The sequence below is a fragment of the Seriola aureovittata genome, chromosome 2 (assembly GCF_021018895.1).
Source record: "Seriola aureovittata isolate HTS-2021-v1 ecotype China chromosome 2, ASM2101889v1, whole genome shotgun sequence".
In the NCBI taxonomy this organism is placed as follows: domain Eukaryota; kingdom Metazoa; phylum Chordata; class Actinopteri; order Carangiformes; family Carangidae; genus Seriola; species Seriola aureovittata.
This window is the reverse complement of record NC_079365.1, coordinates 16,302,956-16,318,304: the sequence shown is the minus strand read 5'-3', so window position 1 is coordinate 16,318,304 and position 15,349 is coordinate 16,302,956. Positions and strand designations below refer to the sequence as shown.

Genomic DNA, 15,349 nt, shown 5'->3' with positions numbered 1-15,349 from the left:
CCCTTTCATCGGTACCCAGGAGAGTCAACAATATAACCTCAGACGACTCTCAACGATCGTCATCCACCAGGGGCTCACCTGACCCTAACGACTGTCGTTCACACGGGATAACAACAGGGTCACCTGACCCTAACGACGGTCGTCCACATGAGACCACAACAATGGTCAGGTGAAACCAGTACTTTCACAGGTACCCTGGTGGACCCACCCACAAGAGGTTAAATACCTGGGTCCTACTCCACTTTCTTGGTCAGACTAGTGCGGACTAGAGAGACCAATACATAAGAACTGATGAAGCCGCTTGGATAAGAGGCGAAACGTCTTCCACAGACAAATACAAGTCCAGTTGCCTTCGATTTAATCTGAGAAAGAGACTTTAGTTTCATGTATGTTTTTGTGTTTTAGTTGACTGTAGCGCACTCAACAGCTGACACAGCACGCCCACTCCAGAATTAGTCATTTTGGATGTCAAATAAGCAAAGTTAATATAGTAGCGAGTGACCATACAGGTCGTCCACATTCCAAACGTGCTAAGTCGTTGTAAACAAAAAACCTGCTATTTTATTTAGAGCAGCCAGCAATCCAAACTCATTTATATTCTATTCTATATTCTACGTCTAATTTATTGAACTTATTTAATTTCATGAATCTGTTGTAGCTACTTTTTCCCAGGAAGAGCAGCTTTCATACCAGTAACAGCCAATCAGGATCCAAATAAATAATAATAATAATAATAATAAATAATGAATAATAACAAATATTATTATGATCTAGGAAGGTGGCTCTGATTGGGCTACAATAGGTGACTTCTAAACGGTTTCTTCCTAATTCTGCTTTGTGTCTCTCACTACAGCTGTTGCCAGGGCCTGTCGCAGTTAGATGCATGCAGTACCTGCTCCTGGCCGGGTTGCACAGTAACCTGTGTCTGTAGAGTGGGGGCTGCAGCTGGAAAACTCTGTGCTGTCTGTCTACTCTGGGGTGCAGTAGGGGCTGGCGTAGGTGGAGCAGAAACTGTCTGTCAGAAACACAGAGAGGTGACATTTATTGGATCCTATTTATAATATGATATGACTCACTATGGAACAGAAGATGATGTTTGTGTATTTACTATAATAAATCCAGCACAAGGTTAAAATGTTCAACGCGTCAAAGCAGGAGTTGCGATGCAGCGGGCAAGGTTTAAGAAAGTAAGCTGAAATGGAAAATGGAAGTTACAGCATTAATCTTTCCTCAGCCACCCAACATGTTCACTGCCATACACTCTGCTAGCGCCTTATTTTGTATGCTGCCACACTGTCCTGCTATGTTCTGACCTTATCCAAAATTGAGACCAGAAATTAAATCCTTATTGGGGATTAAGCAGGAGCAGGGACTGGCTCTTGAACTTTGCTATTATCATGGAAAAGCTGTAGGAGCAAAGCAGCTGCCAGGTTCATGAACGATACAGCAGGCTGGTGCTATGCCGCTATTTAGCCTAAATGAAATCTCCTTCTCTAACCTACCAGTGGATCCAGTCTGCCCTTGCTGTTCTGTCGCAGTAACATCAGGTTCCTGTCCAGATTTGGGCTACAGAAGAGCGGGACCTCCAGGCTCTGACTTTTGTCTATACGCTCAAATACGGAGGAGGAAGCACCCCCAACCTCCCCATGGCTGTGAACTGGATGATTAAAGACTCTCTCCGAGAGGATGGGAGAACTGGTCCTGCGACCCACGATGTGATGGAGACAGTGGTTGAGAAGAGTGAGATCTGCACCTTCATACAAACTCCATGGGAGCACAACTTGTGAGGGTGGGGAAAGATGTGAAGCTGAATTAAACGGGGTTGTTTGACTGTTTGACGATGGGGGAGAAGTTGATCTCAAAAGAGGAGGGAGAGTGACTGAAGGAGTCCTTGACAGATGAGGAGATGGAGGTGAGCCTGGCTTAGAGACTGGAGTGAACTGGGTGGATGTGGAGAAAGAGCGTATGTGTCCCAGAGATTCACCTTCCTTCGTGCTATCTCTCAGGAGGAGAGGCATGCAAGCCTTGCAGTGGCGGTGGGGCTGTGGGCTCCGTGGGACGCTCTGATGGAGCTCTGAGGGAGGTTGTAAATTCAGGGGAAGGAGAGGTGAATTAAAATGACTTGCTGAGTCATGATCAGAGTGTCTATGGGGGGACAACAGAGGAGATAATAATGGCAGATTGTGGGCAGAGATAGAGCATAGGTAGTCTGTGGCATGCATTGAGCTCTCTGTGCTATTTGTTGAAGCCAGATCCTGTGACGGACATAGGCAGGGGCTTGGGCTCATTGTCTTGGTGAGAGGGTGTGTCCTACACCGTAACATCTCAACCAGGGAAGCGCTTCCACGCCTAAAACACAACGCGCTCTCAGTGATGAGCAGGTTGTTATGGCATACAAAGGGATCACTATAGTGACGCTGATCAGGTATCATTGCAAGAAAGAAAATAAAAATGTTATTGTTATTTCAGAAAACTCAGAAAGCAAAATGAAAATTTAAGAAAGTTGCCACAGAAATAAGAAATAGTTTTACTCACTGTTTGAGACTGATAAGGCCCCTGGTGCAGTTGTGCTGCAGTTTGTTGATAGGCCCCAGGATGCAGTTGACCTGTGGTTTGCTGGTAGGCTCCCTGGTGTAACTGCATGGATGCATGTGTGTAGTTTTCATGTGAGGCCTGTGCTGTGGGTTGCTGGTAGGGCCCCTGGTGCAGCTGAGGGTCAGCCTGTGCAGGAGGACTGTAGATCATCTGAGCTGTGGAAATGGGCTCTGGAAGTGACTGGTAGGCCCCATTTTGCTGATTGCTGAGCTCGTCTAATTGCATGGTAGAGCTCACTCCACTGTCAGCTGTAATAACAGAGTGAATAAAGCATTAGGATTCACTGCGATGCCCTCTGCAGGAAGGACAGACACTGAGAAAGGACAGGGAGAGAAGGCAGTAGAGTAGCGTCTCATTAAAATTCAAAAGCTGGTTGATGATGTCTCATTGCTGACTAATAGGTGCTGGTCAGAAGCCGTGTTTCTCTCTTACATTCATGCATACCAATTTAACCATTTTACGTCATAGTCAGTCCTGTTAACGGCTGAATGAGTTAGACCAGTGGTTCAATTTATTACAAGAGCCTGAGGTTGTATGCCATATGATACGTTCATGTGTGCTTCTGCTCAGGTTCTCACATGTGGTAGATGTGGTGGCTGGCACAGCACAGATCAGAGTCTGTGGCTCCACCTCTTGGTCTTCATAATCTGTCGTGGCTAATGTGGCTCCCTGTGGCACACCGGTACTGGGCACCTGCAGCAGGTTCTGCTGCGCCTCACCATTTCCTGGCGACACAGTCCGCTCCCTCCTCCATTTGATGAGGGCCACACGGTCTCGGATGGACTTCCCAACTATCTTCACATCGCAGTCCAGGAAAAAACCTGATTCAACCTACAGGATACAGGTAAGATTCTCACTGCAGATCAGAGCAAACTGCATCAACATTGTAATTCGACGACTTACTGTATGTAATAAATCAACATATCAACTCCAGTTTCAATCAATACAGTACATGCCTCAAGTATATCATTACAGAGCGTACATTACAGACCACTGACCTACTCCCAGTTAAAGTACACCTAATTAAAAGCGCCTGAGATTGTGTTCCAAAATTAAGACAACTGCATCATTATATGACACTTAGACTACATTCAAGAACCCACAGTATATAGTGGAATTACACTACAAAGTTAATACTCCACAAAACGTTGTCCTAATATATCCAAAGCATTTCCTCCACTACCTCACTGTGTATTATTATGCTTATACTACAACCACTTATCACATGCAAAGAAAGAAACTGTGCTCCAATCATCATCCAGTTTTTCAGTTTTTTTGTAGCCAGTTTAACCTGTGGTTCAGCAAACAGCGACAGATAACTGGTAATATTGTAAAAGGCAGAGGTATTGTTGCTATGGTAATATTCTTTACACACTGAATTACAACTATTTTTGAACTGTCGAAGGATTTTAATAGACACCTGCCAGCCAATTAGTATGGCCAAGTTGACAAAAGAAACCACCCAGAGTGGGGACTACAACAAAAGCCAAGGTGAGAAGAGAGCAGGGACATTTAAACCAGACTAAAGTAATATTAATAGAGTTAACCCCTAATAAAGAAAAAGTCAAACTCTAAAATTGATGTCTGTCGGCTAACAAAATATGATTAGTCTTTCTGTAACTGAAAATATTTGTTTACCATTTCTTGGGCGACAACCTCTGGGACCTCATTCACCAAGTTAAAGGTAAACTCAATGGCACCAGTGTCCTTGTATTTTCCTTTCAACTTTTTAGGATCTTCAACCCACAGCTTTAGAGCAATAGATGATTTCTTCCCATCATCTTCTTCATTGAGCTCCACCCTCACGCCTGTATCCTCTGCAAAGAACGCGTGATTCAGGAGGTCCTTGATGGAGTACCTGCAGGAAATATACAAAAACACCAGCTACTCACCTAGACTGAACATCACAGAGACAGAAAAAGCTAAGGCTACACAACACAAAGAAACACTGTCACTTTCACAGAAAATGCGTCAAGAGTCATACACAGGTATTTATGTCACAATGCATGAACAGAAACAAAACAACCCCTACCTACATATAAAATGCGTCACAAGCCCTGAGACAGTGTCAAAGATCCTGCTCCACTTACCGTTCTTCCCATCTGTGACATATGCACTCCCCGATTATTTCCTTAATTTCAGGGTCGCTGACTTTACCGTAGCTAGCAGGTTTCACCCCCTGCAAAACAAACCAGCATTAATATCTCTCAGCTTACCAAGTGTCACACTCAAAGCAGCAGTACTTAGCATGTGACTGTCTGTGTCAAATACAGATACTCCAAAGCACTTTAGTTTTTCTTAAACATCTCAACTATGGGGATAAATAATAAATAATAAAGGAGTTACTGCTACACAGAGCGACTTTTGGAGCAAGGCAACATTTAGTTGAGGAATTAGTCGATCCACAAAAAAATTATCATTATTAGGCTATAGCTGAGTCATAAAATAATTTAGTGGTTAAAGTTGGACTTTTGAGAGAAAACACTTTTCCTCTAACAAATAAATAGTCAAATTCCATCGCTCAGTAAAAGACACTCAATGATTTTGCTGCTACAGGCTTACTTGCTCAGACATGAGAAGTAGCTTTCATGGCAAATGTTAGCTAATGTTAGCAAACTTGAGGTCAATATAGCTACTGTGTCAGTTCACTGACTTTACGACGCTTCTCCACTTGTGCCACTGTCATATTTAGCTTTGTTAGCATTTAGCATTTTAAGATAAGTGCTAACCATCACTTACAGCAAAGTTAAGCATTTAGCATTTAGCCTATTACATGGCTATCATTTTGTAGCCACAGTGGTCGCTGTTCAGTAAAAGTCACATACTTAAAGTTACAAAACATGTGAATATTTGTTTCTTGTCCATTTCATCACTATGTTTGAATAATAATCGGGTTTTGGTGTCATCAAATTCAAAATTTAACATTTTAAAGAGTGTGTGGTTAATGAGTCAATTAAAAATAAATGATTAATTGATAGTGAAATTATTTGTAATTAGTTGCAAGCTTGTCTGCCAGTCCCTCACAACAATTTTAGTATATATCATATTAGTCATAATCTTCAAAACCTTTTCGAACACTAACTTGAAATGGTTGTAGTAGCAATGACAGAGTGTAACACTTTTGAACGTGAACTCACACTTGTGACTTTGCGGTAGATCTGTGCAGCATTTTGACACTCAGAGTAGGGGTATTCTGAGGTGGCCATCTCCAGCATACACATCCCAAAGGCATAGACATCCACAGCCTCATCGTAATGCTCCTCATACATCTCTGGGGCCATGAACTCTGGAGTGCCTGGAGACGGTGATAAATTCTGAACTCACACACTGTTATCAGTGTTTCATTATATTTCACTGCGATCAATACCAGGGTCAAGGACTGAAATTCAACACACCAGTTAAATCATGATTCCAATAATTTTCTAGTTGCGCAAATGACAGACAAGAGAATTAGCTGAAACTGAAAAAAAAAAGTAAATGTTGGATGTTCTGTGCAACTTGTACACAATAATAAGAGCTTACAAAAATATCTGTTTCATGATTATTTAGCATTAAGCTATTTGAGAAAACTTCGACCAAACTAATATGGGCTTAAAGTAGATACTATGAACCAAAACAGTTACTGTCCTTCAACAGTCCTTCCCAGTGCAAAATTGTGCACTGGGAAGGATTTAATTATCCTTGTCTGTAACATTTAATAACATAACATATAGACTTTTCATCCGACTCTGCAGTTCTCCTCAGCTCTAAGGAACTTTTAAGTGTCTTTCAGGTCATTGCTTTGGTTTTTTATGGCCCATAACTTCACTGTTTTGGAACTCTCACCTCTCTCGTCAGCATTGTTTTGAGGCTGCAGCAGGCAGCTCTTTTCAGTGAAAAATCTCTAAGAACTCACCATACACTACCTGTCCAGCACCAATCGGCAGACAGAGACAGTTATGAACTACCTGGTGAGCTTAAGAGTCAGGTAGTTCCTTCAGGAGTTGGAGGAGAACAAAACAGAGCTAAAAGGAGAGTGAATATTGGCGTTACATTCATCAGGTTACCATAATCACGACTCCAAATGAATGCTAATGTTGCTCCATATCTTCTGTCTATGTAAATAGGCAGCCAAGGCTACAATTTCAACTTAAAAGGTGATGTTGTTGTGTTTACAGCATGTTTCCGCTGCCCCCAAGTGGCCCAAACAAGTTATTGCAGGTTTGAAATAAATATTCTGTTCGTCACAATTCAATAAAACACTGTCTTGCCAACTTGCTAATGACTAACCAATAACACTTTTAGCGAAGGAGGCCCTCTTCAGTGTTGCAAGGCCCAGGTCTCCTATTTTGACAGAGCCTGTAGGACCAGTGATGAAGATGTTGTCGCACTTGAGGTCTCTATGGATGATTGGCGGAGTCCTTGTGTGGAGGAAGTGGAGGCCTTTGAGAATCTGTCTGCACCAGCTCCTAAGAACTTTAGGCTTCATCACCTTAAAGCGCTTCAGATACCTGTGAGAAAATATAAACACCATTATCACGATTGAGATGTGCCAGTTGACACCAGGCAAAAGCATTTTCTAAATACATTGAATGGTAACTGGCAGCAGGACATATCATGATATGTCCCTAGCTAGCCACTATGTTGATAAAATGTTTCCAATAAACTGTTTCTCCTTTGCCAATTGTTATTGCTTTCATTAATTTGAGCTACAAAGACACATTTAATAAGAATTTCTGATGACTATTCTATTTTCAAACTAATCTCCTCATTTTGGCTGCCTAAAAAAAAATGTCCCATTGTGTATGTTTTATTGATTATATTTTGAGTGAGAAAAACAATGCTAAAATCACAGCTATTCATTTTATTTTTTGCATGAATAATATCATGGAGTTTCAGCCTCCACACAGTCTAGCATTAGATTTACTGTAATGGCGTCATTCAGCTGGCATGTAACTTGATCAACATGATGTCAGTCTAATGGTTGTTACTGTAAGAAGCAGCAATAAGAGACTAATATTTGCATCTCATGAACAGTGATTTACAGTCAAATATAAAGTTAAAAAGGACATTGGCTAAAATGGGGAGCATACCAAGATATCTCAAACAACAGCTGTTTTCGTTGGCATTTTCATAGTGATTCTTACGTTTTTAGTGTCCCTGAGGTCATTAGTTCTGTCACCAGAACGATACACTTCTTCCCTTTCACCGGTGATTCCCAGAAGTCATAAAATCGCACAATGTTGGGATGCTGGAGGGCCTTCAACATCTCTGCCTCCTCTTTAAACCTCTGTCTCTCAACTTTTGACAGTTTCCGTTCCTGGGGAAAATGGAGAAAGACAATTCATTTTTTAAAATGAGAAATCGTGAAGTCGAAGTTCGCCCACTCATTTTTTTTTTCAATATTCTGGAGCCTTATCAGAGAACGAGCTCCAGGAGTAGTCAATTTGTCTAAATTTAACAAGTTTGAGGGGTGGTGGAGGAGGAGAGAGGGGGCTGAATCGTCGTCATTTTCGGAGTTTTTGTTATATAAAGTGGTAATTGAAGAGATACAATTCCTTTTTTAACCTCCTTTAAATAGCACATTGTTGCTTCAGGAGTGGGGCTCTGTCAGAATTGGCTGTGGCTCACGTTTAGAGTGAACACAATCTTGGTATTTTGAGTGGGTAGACATGGGGGTCTGAACCAGTTATTCTTTTTTCCCCACTGTGTATAAAACACACACAGCACTAAAACACCTCAGACCTATGAGTAGAATACAGACTTTATTTTCAGAAGACTGATAAGTAAAAGCTGAATTTAATCTGGTGTTATAATACAGAAACAGACACGTCTGTCCATCAAATGTGCTGCTGGTGAATAAAGGAACAAAAACAAACCATTAAGAGTAAGCTGGAAATATATAGTTTTCTATCTTAAAGCTCAAAATTTCAAGAACTCTGTATTTGAACTGATCAGTGTTTTACAATTAGTTTCAATCTTACATCTTTGGATGTACAAACCTGAGTGAATCTGTGTATGCTGGATCAATATTCTGGCCCCTGTCTTCCCTGAACTGTTGTAAAAAAAAAAATAGTAAAACAGCTGACATCTTCTACATTTCTCTCCCGTCAGCATGGCAGATACAACCCATTGGCTTTAACCACGACAAATGCTACATGGCCACCAGATTTCCTTTCCTACTGTCTTTCACAGACACATTTTAATGGGAACAATGAGGGTGCATTTAAATCTCTTGGGTGCAGAATAACCTACTGTACATCTTTTGTCATTGATTATTGAATGATGCTGGGGAATTAGATTTCATCCACAGTCCATAGCAGCCTATGCAGTGTGCAACCTAATGCATCTTAGATTATGTGCAGCATTGTGAACGATACGCCTCCTGCTTTAGCTACCTTCATAATGCTGATTCTTAGTGAGAACGAATGTATTAGACTTCATCTCACCTCTCTGTCTACGTTGCCTTATTTTCTAAGGAGTTTACCAACAGATTATCAAACATTCTATGCAGAGATAAGACCTAAACAGGGTGTGGCACTTACGACACATCTGCTTTACTCAGAAGTCGTTCAGTACAATAAAAACTGGGTAAATCACATGTTGGCAGCACTGATGTTTGTATTTAATGTACTGTGGAATGTTGAGCACATAACGCTGCAATTAGAAAATATAGATCTCTTGCTCTGCTGTGTATCCAGTAATATACTTCTTACACGCTGTCCTTAGATGAGCCCACCCTTTCGCTCTCTCCCTGTCTTGGTGCAGAGGGCTGCATCAGCAGGATTCACTCTCCAGACACATCTGTGTGGTAATACCACAGGGGTATAAATCCATGTTTAGCATTCATTACTAAGCCATCAAACAAGACAAATAATAACAAGTGAAAAAGTATTTTGGCATTTTACTAAATTATGTTGCATAATTTGTAAATTTCGGGTAAACAACTTGCTCAGCAGATGTTTGATCATCATTAAGTAGATAAATAAGTAACAAGACTAGCTGTCTGGCCTGCTCAACACCGGGCACCAGCTCCTCTTCAAATCTGATTTATAAATCTTTCTATAAGCATCCCGTTTTCTGCTGTCTCACTCTTAGTTCTACCCCCAAACACACACACACAGCATTTGGGTTACAGCAGCTTTTTGTGAGCGAGCCACACATGCACAGAAGCTCTGAAGGGCAAGGCCTCACCTCCAGGGACTGAATGGTTGAATCATCACTAGAGCTCTCCTAAGAACCCGCTCGGACGCCACACAAATGCAAATATATACACAAATACTGTGCATATACTATTGCTGTTACATGCTTTTCCTATTCGACATTCAAAAAAATTCAAATTCATGTTAATAATGTAGAAGTGTTTTAAAAAAACACCAGTAGTCGGTTTCTCTTTTGACAGATGACAAGGAATACTGAAAAAAAATAGCCGCACTTTAAATCCCTTTAAATCCCTAATGAAGACTCAAATGACTGAATTTTAATGTGTTATTTCAGTATGAGCAATACTGTGAACTCTTATTCAATACAAGTTACTAAAGTAGAGAGCCAAGGCTTAAACCTGGGATGTCACCAGGACCTATACTTTAAATTACCCATGGCCCTCTTCAGGACTCTCTCACCCACTGTGTGGGAGACATGGATGACACAGTCCCCAGCAGGGCTACATTACCCTGCGCACAATCAACTAGGGGCTGACTCCCAAACATTATTCTTATTATGATCATTTAATGTAAATTGAAGATTCTTAAAATGATGTTGGGGTGCTGACTCAGCCTGAGCCATCTTGATTGACATTGTTGGTGCCTGCAAAATGTCTAAACCCCAGTATATAAGAACCAGCCAGTGCATTGACTAAAACAATACAACAAGCAGCTTAAAGTGTGCTAAAATTATTTGCTGGAAAAAAAAAAAGCATACTGCTGCAAAAACCGTTTTGGACTTAACAGATTGTTTATATACTTAAGGCAGTACAATGAACATGTGTTTCAATAAATCCATAAGAAAAGAAAGTGTTTTATAAATTCTTAGGACAAAGCAATGAACTTTGAAAAGGACAGAGAGGCTGAGTAAGTTGAAATCTAAGATGTGCATGTGTCCACATTGTTTTTTTGAAAAATAAAAAACAAAACAGGCGACTGTGCTGCTGTTTCACCAGAGAATACTGTAAAAAGGTTGTAGTTCTCACAGCTGTATTATACTTAATTTACTGTTTTCAAATATAATCTCCTGGCAGTAATTTGCTCTGGACTGACCGCAAAAGCTTAGCACATTTTGAGCACTGAAAGGGCAACCAATGTCTACAGGTCTGCCTCCAGGCTAATCTGTATATCACATGGATAGTATCTAAACTGATCATTAGATTACCACATACACAGATTAGTGATACAGAAAGCTGTCACTGCTATGAAGCTATGTGTTTGCTGTATAATAGCCCCTGCTAAAATACTTTGTAATCATCTTCAACTGCTGACATTGTGTATAAGGACTGAATACTGTTGAGGAGCAGAAGGCATTCAATACAAATCTAGTCAAGGAAGTATTCAGAAGAGGAGTACAGACTTTATAAGGTCTTTGTAAACTAAGCTCTGTACCTCTGGACACCTCATAGTAGGTTTAGAAAAAATCACGGCAGCTGTAAATCTGGACGACACAAAACTACATGACAACATGTAGACAACTGAAACCTGGTGTAATGTGAGAACTGACAAAGAGTCAAAAGCTACATAAGCAATAAACATCTTCTTCCTTTCCTATCTGAACTATAACAATACTCTGAACGATATACTTTTCCTCGGTTGCCCAGGGAGAAAAAGAGTTTAATGATGGCCCATAAACTAGACAGAAGATGGAAAACAGAATGGGGTAAAACAACATCGCACCTGGGTGCTGTACGGCACAGCACGTCAGCAATATGAGGTTATTAACACACAGACCTGAACTTCTTTTGATCATTTGTTATCATCAATAAGAAAGTAAATAACACAAATTAACTGGTTTGGCTGCTGACTGGTTAAGCTGATGTTTCTCATGACATGAATGACACATTGCTGAAGCTGTCAGGGGGAGGACAAACAACAAATACACAGAATACCCTGAAAGACCCTGGCCTGGGAGTTTGTTAGATTTGATCTGGTGAGAATGTATCATTATATTTTCTCATTGTTTCAACTTTAAATGAATGAATTAGAGTTGAATTAAACTAGTCCTGTGTTTGCTGTGGACCCACATGACCGCCACAAAGTCCCCTGGTTGTCCACATGTTGGTCACCAGTAACCCAGGCTGCACACTCAACAAAGACCTTTCAGGGCAGGTGTCTTCTCAACAAGCCAATCACAAATACTGTAATAACAGGGTGCTATTGGCTGATTGATGACGGACTTGAATGATCACATGAACCCACCTGGAGTTCACACCACGCCACTTCGACCCAGGTGTCGGTGTCAAGACCTTTATAGACCGTCTTGAAGGAACCTCTCCCCAGCTCAATGTCAAACTTGAGGAAGCGCCCGCCAGGTGAGGTGGACACAGCCTTCATCCCGGGCTCCTCTTCGTTCTCGTCACTTCCTGCTTTACCTGTGACATCCGAGTTCACGACCTCAGCCTTGGACTCGGCTTCGGTCCTGTCTTTCTTCACCTCATCTGCGCTCACGCTCTCTGTGACGCTCTCCTTCAGCCCCACCTGGCTCTCCGTGCTGGGGGGCTCCTGGAGACCCAGGCGGGTTCCTTGAAGAACCCGGGTCCGACTCCGATCAACGATGGTCCGCAGGTCAATGTTGAGCACCGGGCTGCTGTTGACACACTCCGACGTGTCCACCGGCTGCTGCTCCTCGGAGTCTGACACCCACAAACTCCGCCGGATGAACCTCTGGCGGATGAGTCCTCGGTAGTCTGTGGAGGGGTATGCGCTGGGGTCACTTGCTCCTCGCAGGGCTGCGTTTTGTATGTTGACATGGTGGTCTGTCCCATTCTCATAGATAGGCCTACAGGCATTTGCATTAATGTCCGAGTCTAAATTGGGTGCTGAGGAAAATGTGGATCCCAGTGGCGGATCTTTGCTTGAATCGTCCGCCGAATCCATCCCGGGTAATTGTTGAAGACTCAGCCTACCGGCGACATTGTGTGAGGAAGATGATGAGCATGCTCCTCTCCCGGCGGTGGGAGAGTTTGCTGCCTACCTGCAACACTCGCGTGCAGTGACGCAGTTCGCCAGCTCAGGGTGTATATGGCCTTATGCCTTGAATTTGTTTAGCACAGAGAACATCCCGACAAAAATGTCCAGCTCGGAGGATGCGTGCATTGCTCCTTGCCACCTCACGCCCCGGGTCCACCTTGCTGCAGTACAGCACAGAGCTATTCAAGTTAAGCCTGATGTCATTGCCAGTTTAACCTATGAGCTCACGAAAACACTTTCCTCCACACTGCATAGGGTCCCCTTCTCCAGCGCATACTAGCCTGTGGAAGAAAAAAAAAAAGGTGATATGTTCCGCAGACAGATCACTGGCCTACAGTGGACAGGCCAGGGTGTTTAGGCTCTGCCACGCATTAATCCCTCCAAAAGACACATCACGGGACGGCCAAGTGCGCAGCTGTCATTCTCTGTAAACGCTCATCGACCTGGGCTCTCGCTGAGGCAAATAAATAGCAGGTGTTTCGGGTGAAAGCCTGAATCAGCTCCGAGAAGTGTGACCTCAGCATCTCTGCATTGTTCCTTTAACTATCCGCACGTACTGTTTTTTTTTTTTCTTTTTTTTTTTATTCTCTCTCTCTCTCCATAGCGTTGTCCCGGAGCGGAGTGCAGGATGGACACAGGCGCTTATCAGATTATGCTCACTGCGGCACAGTTTCCCTCAGGTCGGAGCAGGCGGCTGTCAGCGCATCTCTCGTCCAGCTGCTACGACTGTTGTCTCAGTGAATTTCATCCCTCTTTCAGGTTCGGGGAAAGTAGAATATTTCACGGTACAACCCACGCCCCTAGCAACAACACGTAACCAATACCTCGGCACGCTTTTAGGCGGCACCCTCAGCCTCCCCTGACACGGGCTGTGTGGACCACACCACTGTCCGCCCTCATCGTGACGCGCTCAGCCTCCAATGGGAAGATGACTCTTAAAGCCTACCAACCAAAAGGGACGCTGCTAGGAATTATGGGACACTGGATAGGACGCACCGGACATCTTAATGTTTCACTCCTCCACATGGACCCCGTGCTGAGAGGCTACGGGGCAGAGACGCTCTCCTGAACTGCTTGCTCAAGTATTTTTTTTTTTTCTCAAACACATGCATGATAACAGAATTATTATTGGATTGTTTCAATCTGATCGGGAGTTAATAAGCTTTTAAAGTTTGCCCATTTTTTTACAACTCTATCATTTGTTCAAAGAACTTAAGATACAAATAGTCTATGAAATAAATAGATTTGCTGTGTTTAGATTTCTGGACAACACAAAGGTCAGATATGGGGGTACAGAGGTCATATTGTCATTATCTTCCCTGTTTTGGACCAGGCTCATTTTTTTCTCTTTTGAAACTTTAAAAAAATTATTTGTTCTATAATTCGGACTCATTGCATTTGAATCAAGGGTAATGAGATATAAGGACAAGAACTGTGAGATCAGAAGTTTTACTTAAGGGCTCAAAAGTATCTTTTTCTCCACAAGGATCAACCTGAAGGGATTGTTTTGAATTTTATAGGGTCGGTTTTGAGGAACAAAACCTGCCCAGATCACCAGGGAAACAGTGGAAATAATAGGAACCACTGAGTGGGTGGTTCCAGACCTAAGAGGGCCAGTTTACAATGAGACACCATGAATGTGACAATTAAAGTGGTGGCTGGTCATCCCATTCACATGGCTCCCATTTTGTGGTCACACAAGGCCACATGTGTTTTGTTGGATAAAGGTCCAAGCTGGGTCTAAATCAAGCTGCTGTTGGTTTGCCAACTTTGCTTGAAACACATACATGAATTAAAGGATGTGCTTGTGGTAGAAAACCAACTTTTGACATTTTTATTAACAAATGTATAGTACCATTATCACTCATGCAAGAAACCTTGCATGAGTGATAATCAAGTGTTAATCTGAAGTGTCAAATATGATACAAAAATAACATGAAGTCTGGTGTCTGGAAGAGTTGCTTTGTCTCTATAGACCCTCAGCTTATCAAATCGGAAGTTTAAAGTTTGACTTTGTCATAAGTGGAAAGGTGAATATCATCTTAAAGTGTAAGACTTTATCTCACAATATTATTATTATTATTATTATTATTATTAATAATAATAATAACCAGCTATAATAATAATAATAATACAGTAATATGGACTCAATTCATTTATCTAGGCTGTTTACTTTGTTCTACTGTATCAAATTACTTATATTTTTGCTCTAGACTGGATTATCAAAGGGGGGAAGTGGGCAGCTGCCCTGGAGCCCAGGGACCTCCAATAACTCTAATAACCAACTGGTCTGTGATCATTTAGTTATTATACATTTGTTTGATAATATGTTCAAAGCACAATCAAAAACTGAAATAATAAGAGCACTGATGTTTTGAGAGGGACTCTGTATCAAAATGTAATTTGAATACTTTTCCTATTTAAGTTGATCATGCTTACGTGGTACAAAGCCTTGAGCAAAATTGCTGAATATAATTATGACAAACTTCAGCGTGTTTCATAGCATATACTTGCTGGAGCAACATGAGCCAGCTGGGTCTTGCAATATCGCGTTGAAACGCATGGTGGCGGTATACAGTCACATTGCCTGTAGAGTCTGT

At 41.9% G+C, this 15,349-nt stretch overlaps 1 protein-coding gene across 13 annotated transcripts in view; it reads right to left on the bottom strand.

The window, feature by feature from the left end:
* wnk2 (WNK lysine deficient protein kinase 2) overlaps positions 1-14,782 on the bottom strand; it is a 28,028-nt gene extending 13,246 nt beyond the window's left edge. For 3 of the 13 annotated variants that reach the window (XM_056397733.1, XM_056397756.1, XM_056397764.1), the window contains exons 1-10: positions 11,979-14,780; positions 7,722-7,894; positions 6,865-7,085; positions 5,733-5,890; positions 4,686-4,774; positions 4,234-4,453; positions 3,174-3,426; positions 2,536-2,843; positions 1,503-2,417; positions 893-1,015 (exon numbers count right to left, since the gene is read on the bottom strand). In XM_056397733.1, coding sequence (XP_056253708.1) covers positions 893-1,015; positions 1,503-2,417; positions 2,536-2,843; positions 3,174-3,426; positions 4,234-4,453; positions 4,686-4,774; positions 5,733-5,890; positions 6,865-7,085; positions 7,722-7,894; positions 11,979-12,656 — 3,138 coding nt within the window. In that variant the 5' untranslated portion in view covers positions 12,657-14,780. Of the gene's footprint in view, positions 1-892; positions 1,016-1,502; positions 2,418-2,535; positions 2,844-3,173; positions 3,427-4,233; positions 4,454-4,685; positions 4,775-5,732; positions 5,891-6,864; positions 7,086-7,721; positions 7,895-11,978 lie in introns of all 13 variants that reach the window. The other 10 variants (XM_056397723.1, XM_056397742.1, XM_056397823.1 and 7 more) reach the window with 7 other exon arrangements.
* Positions 14,783-15,349: the final 567 nt, after the last annotated feature.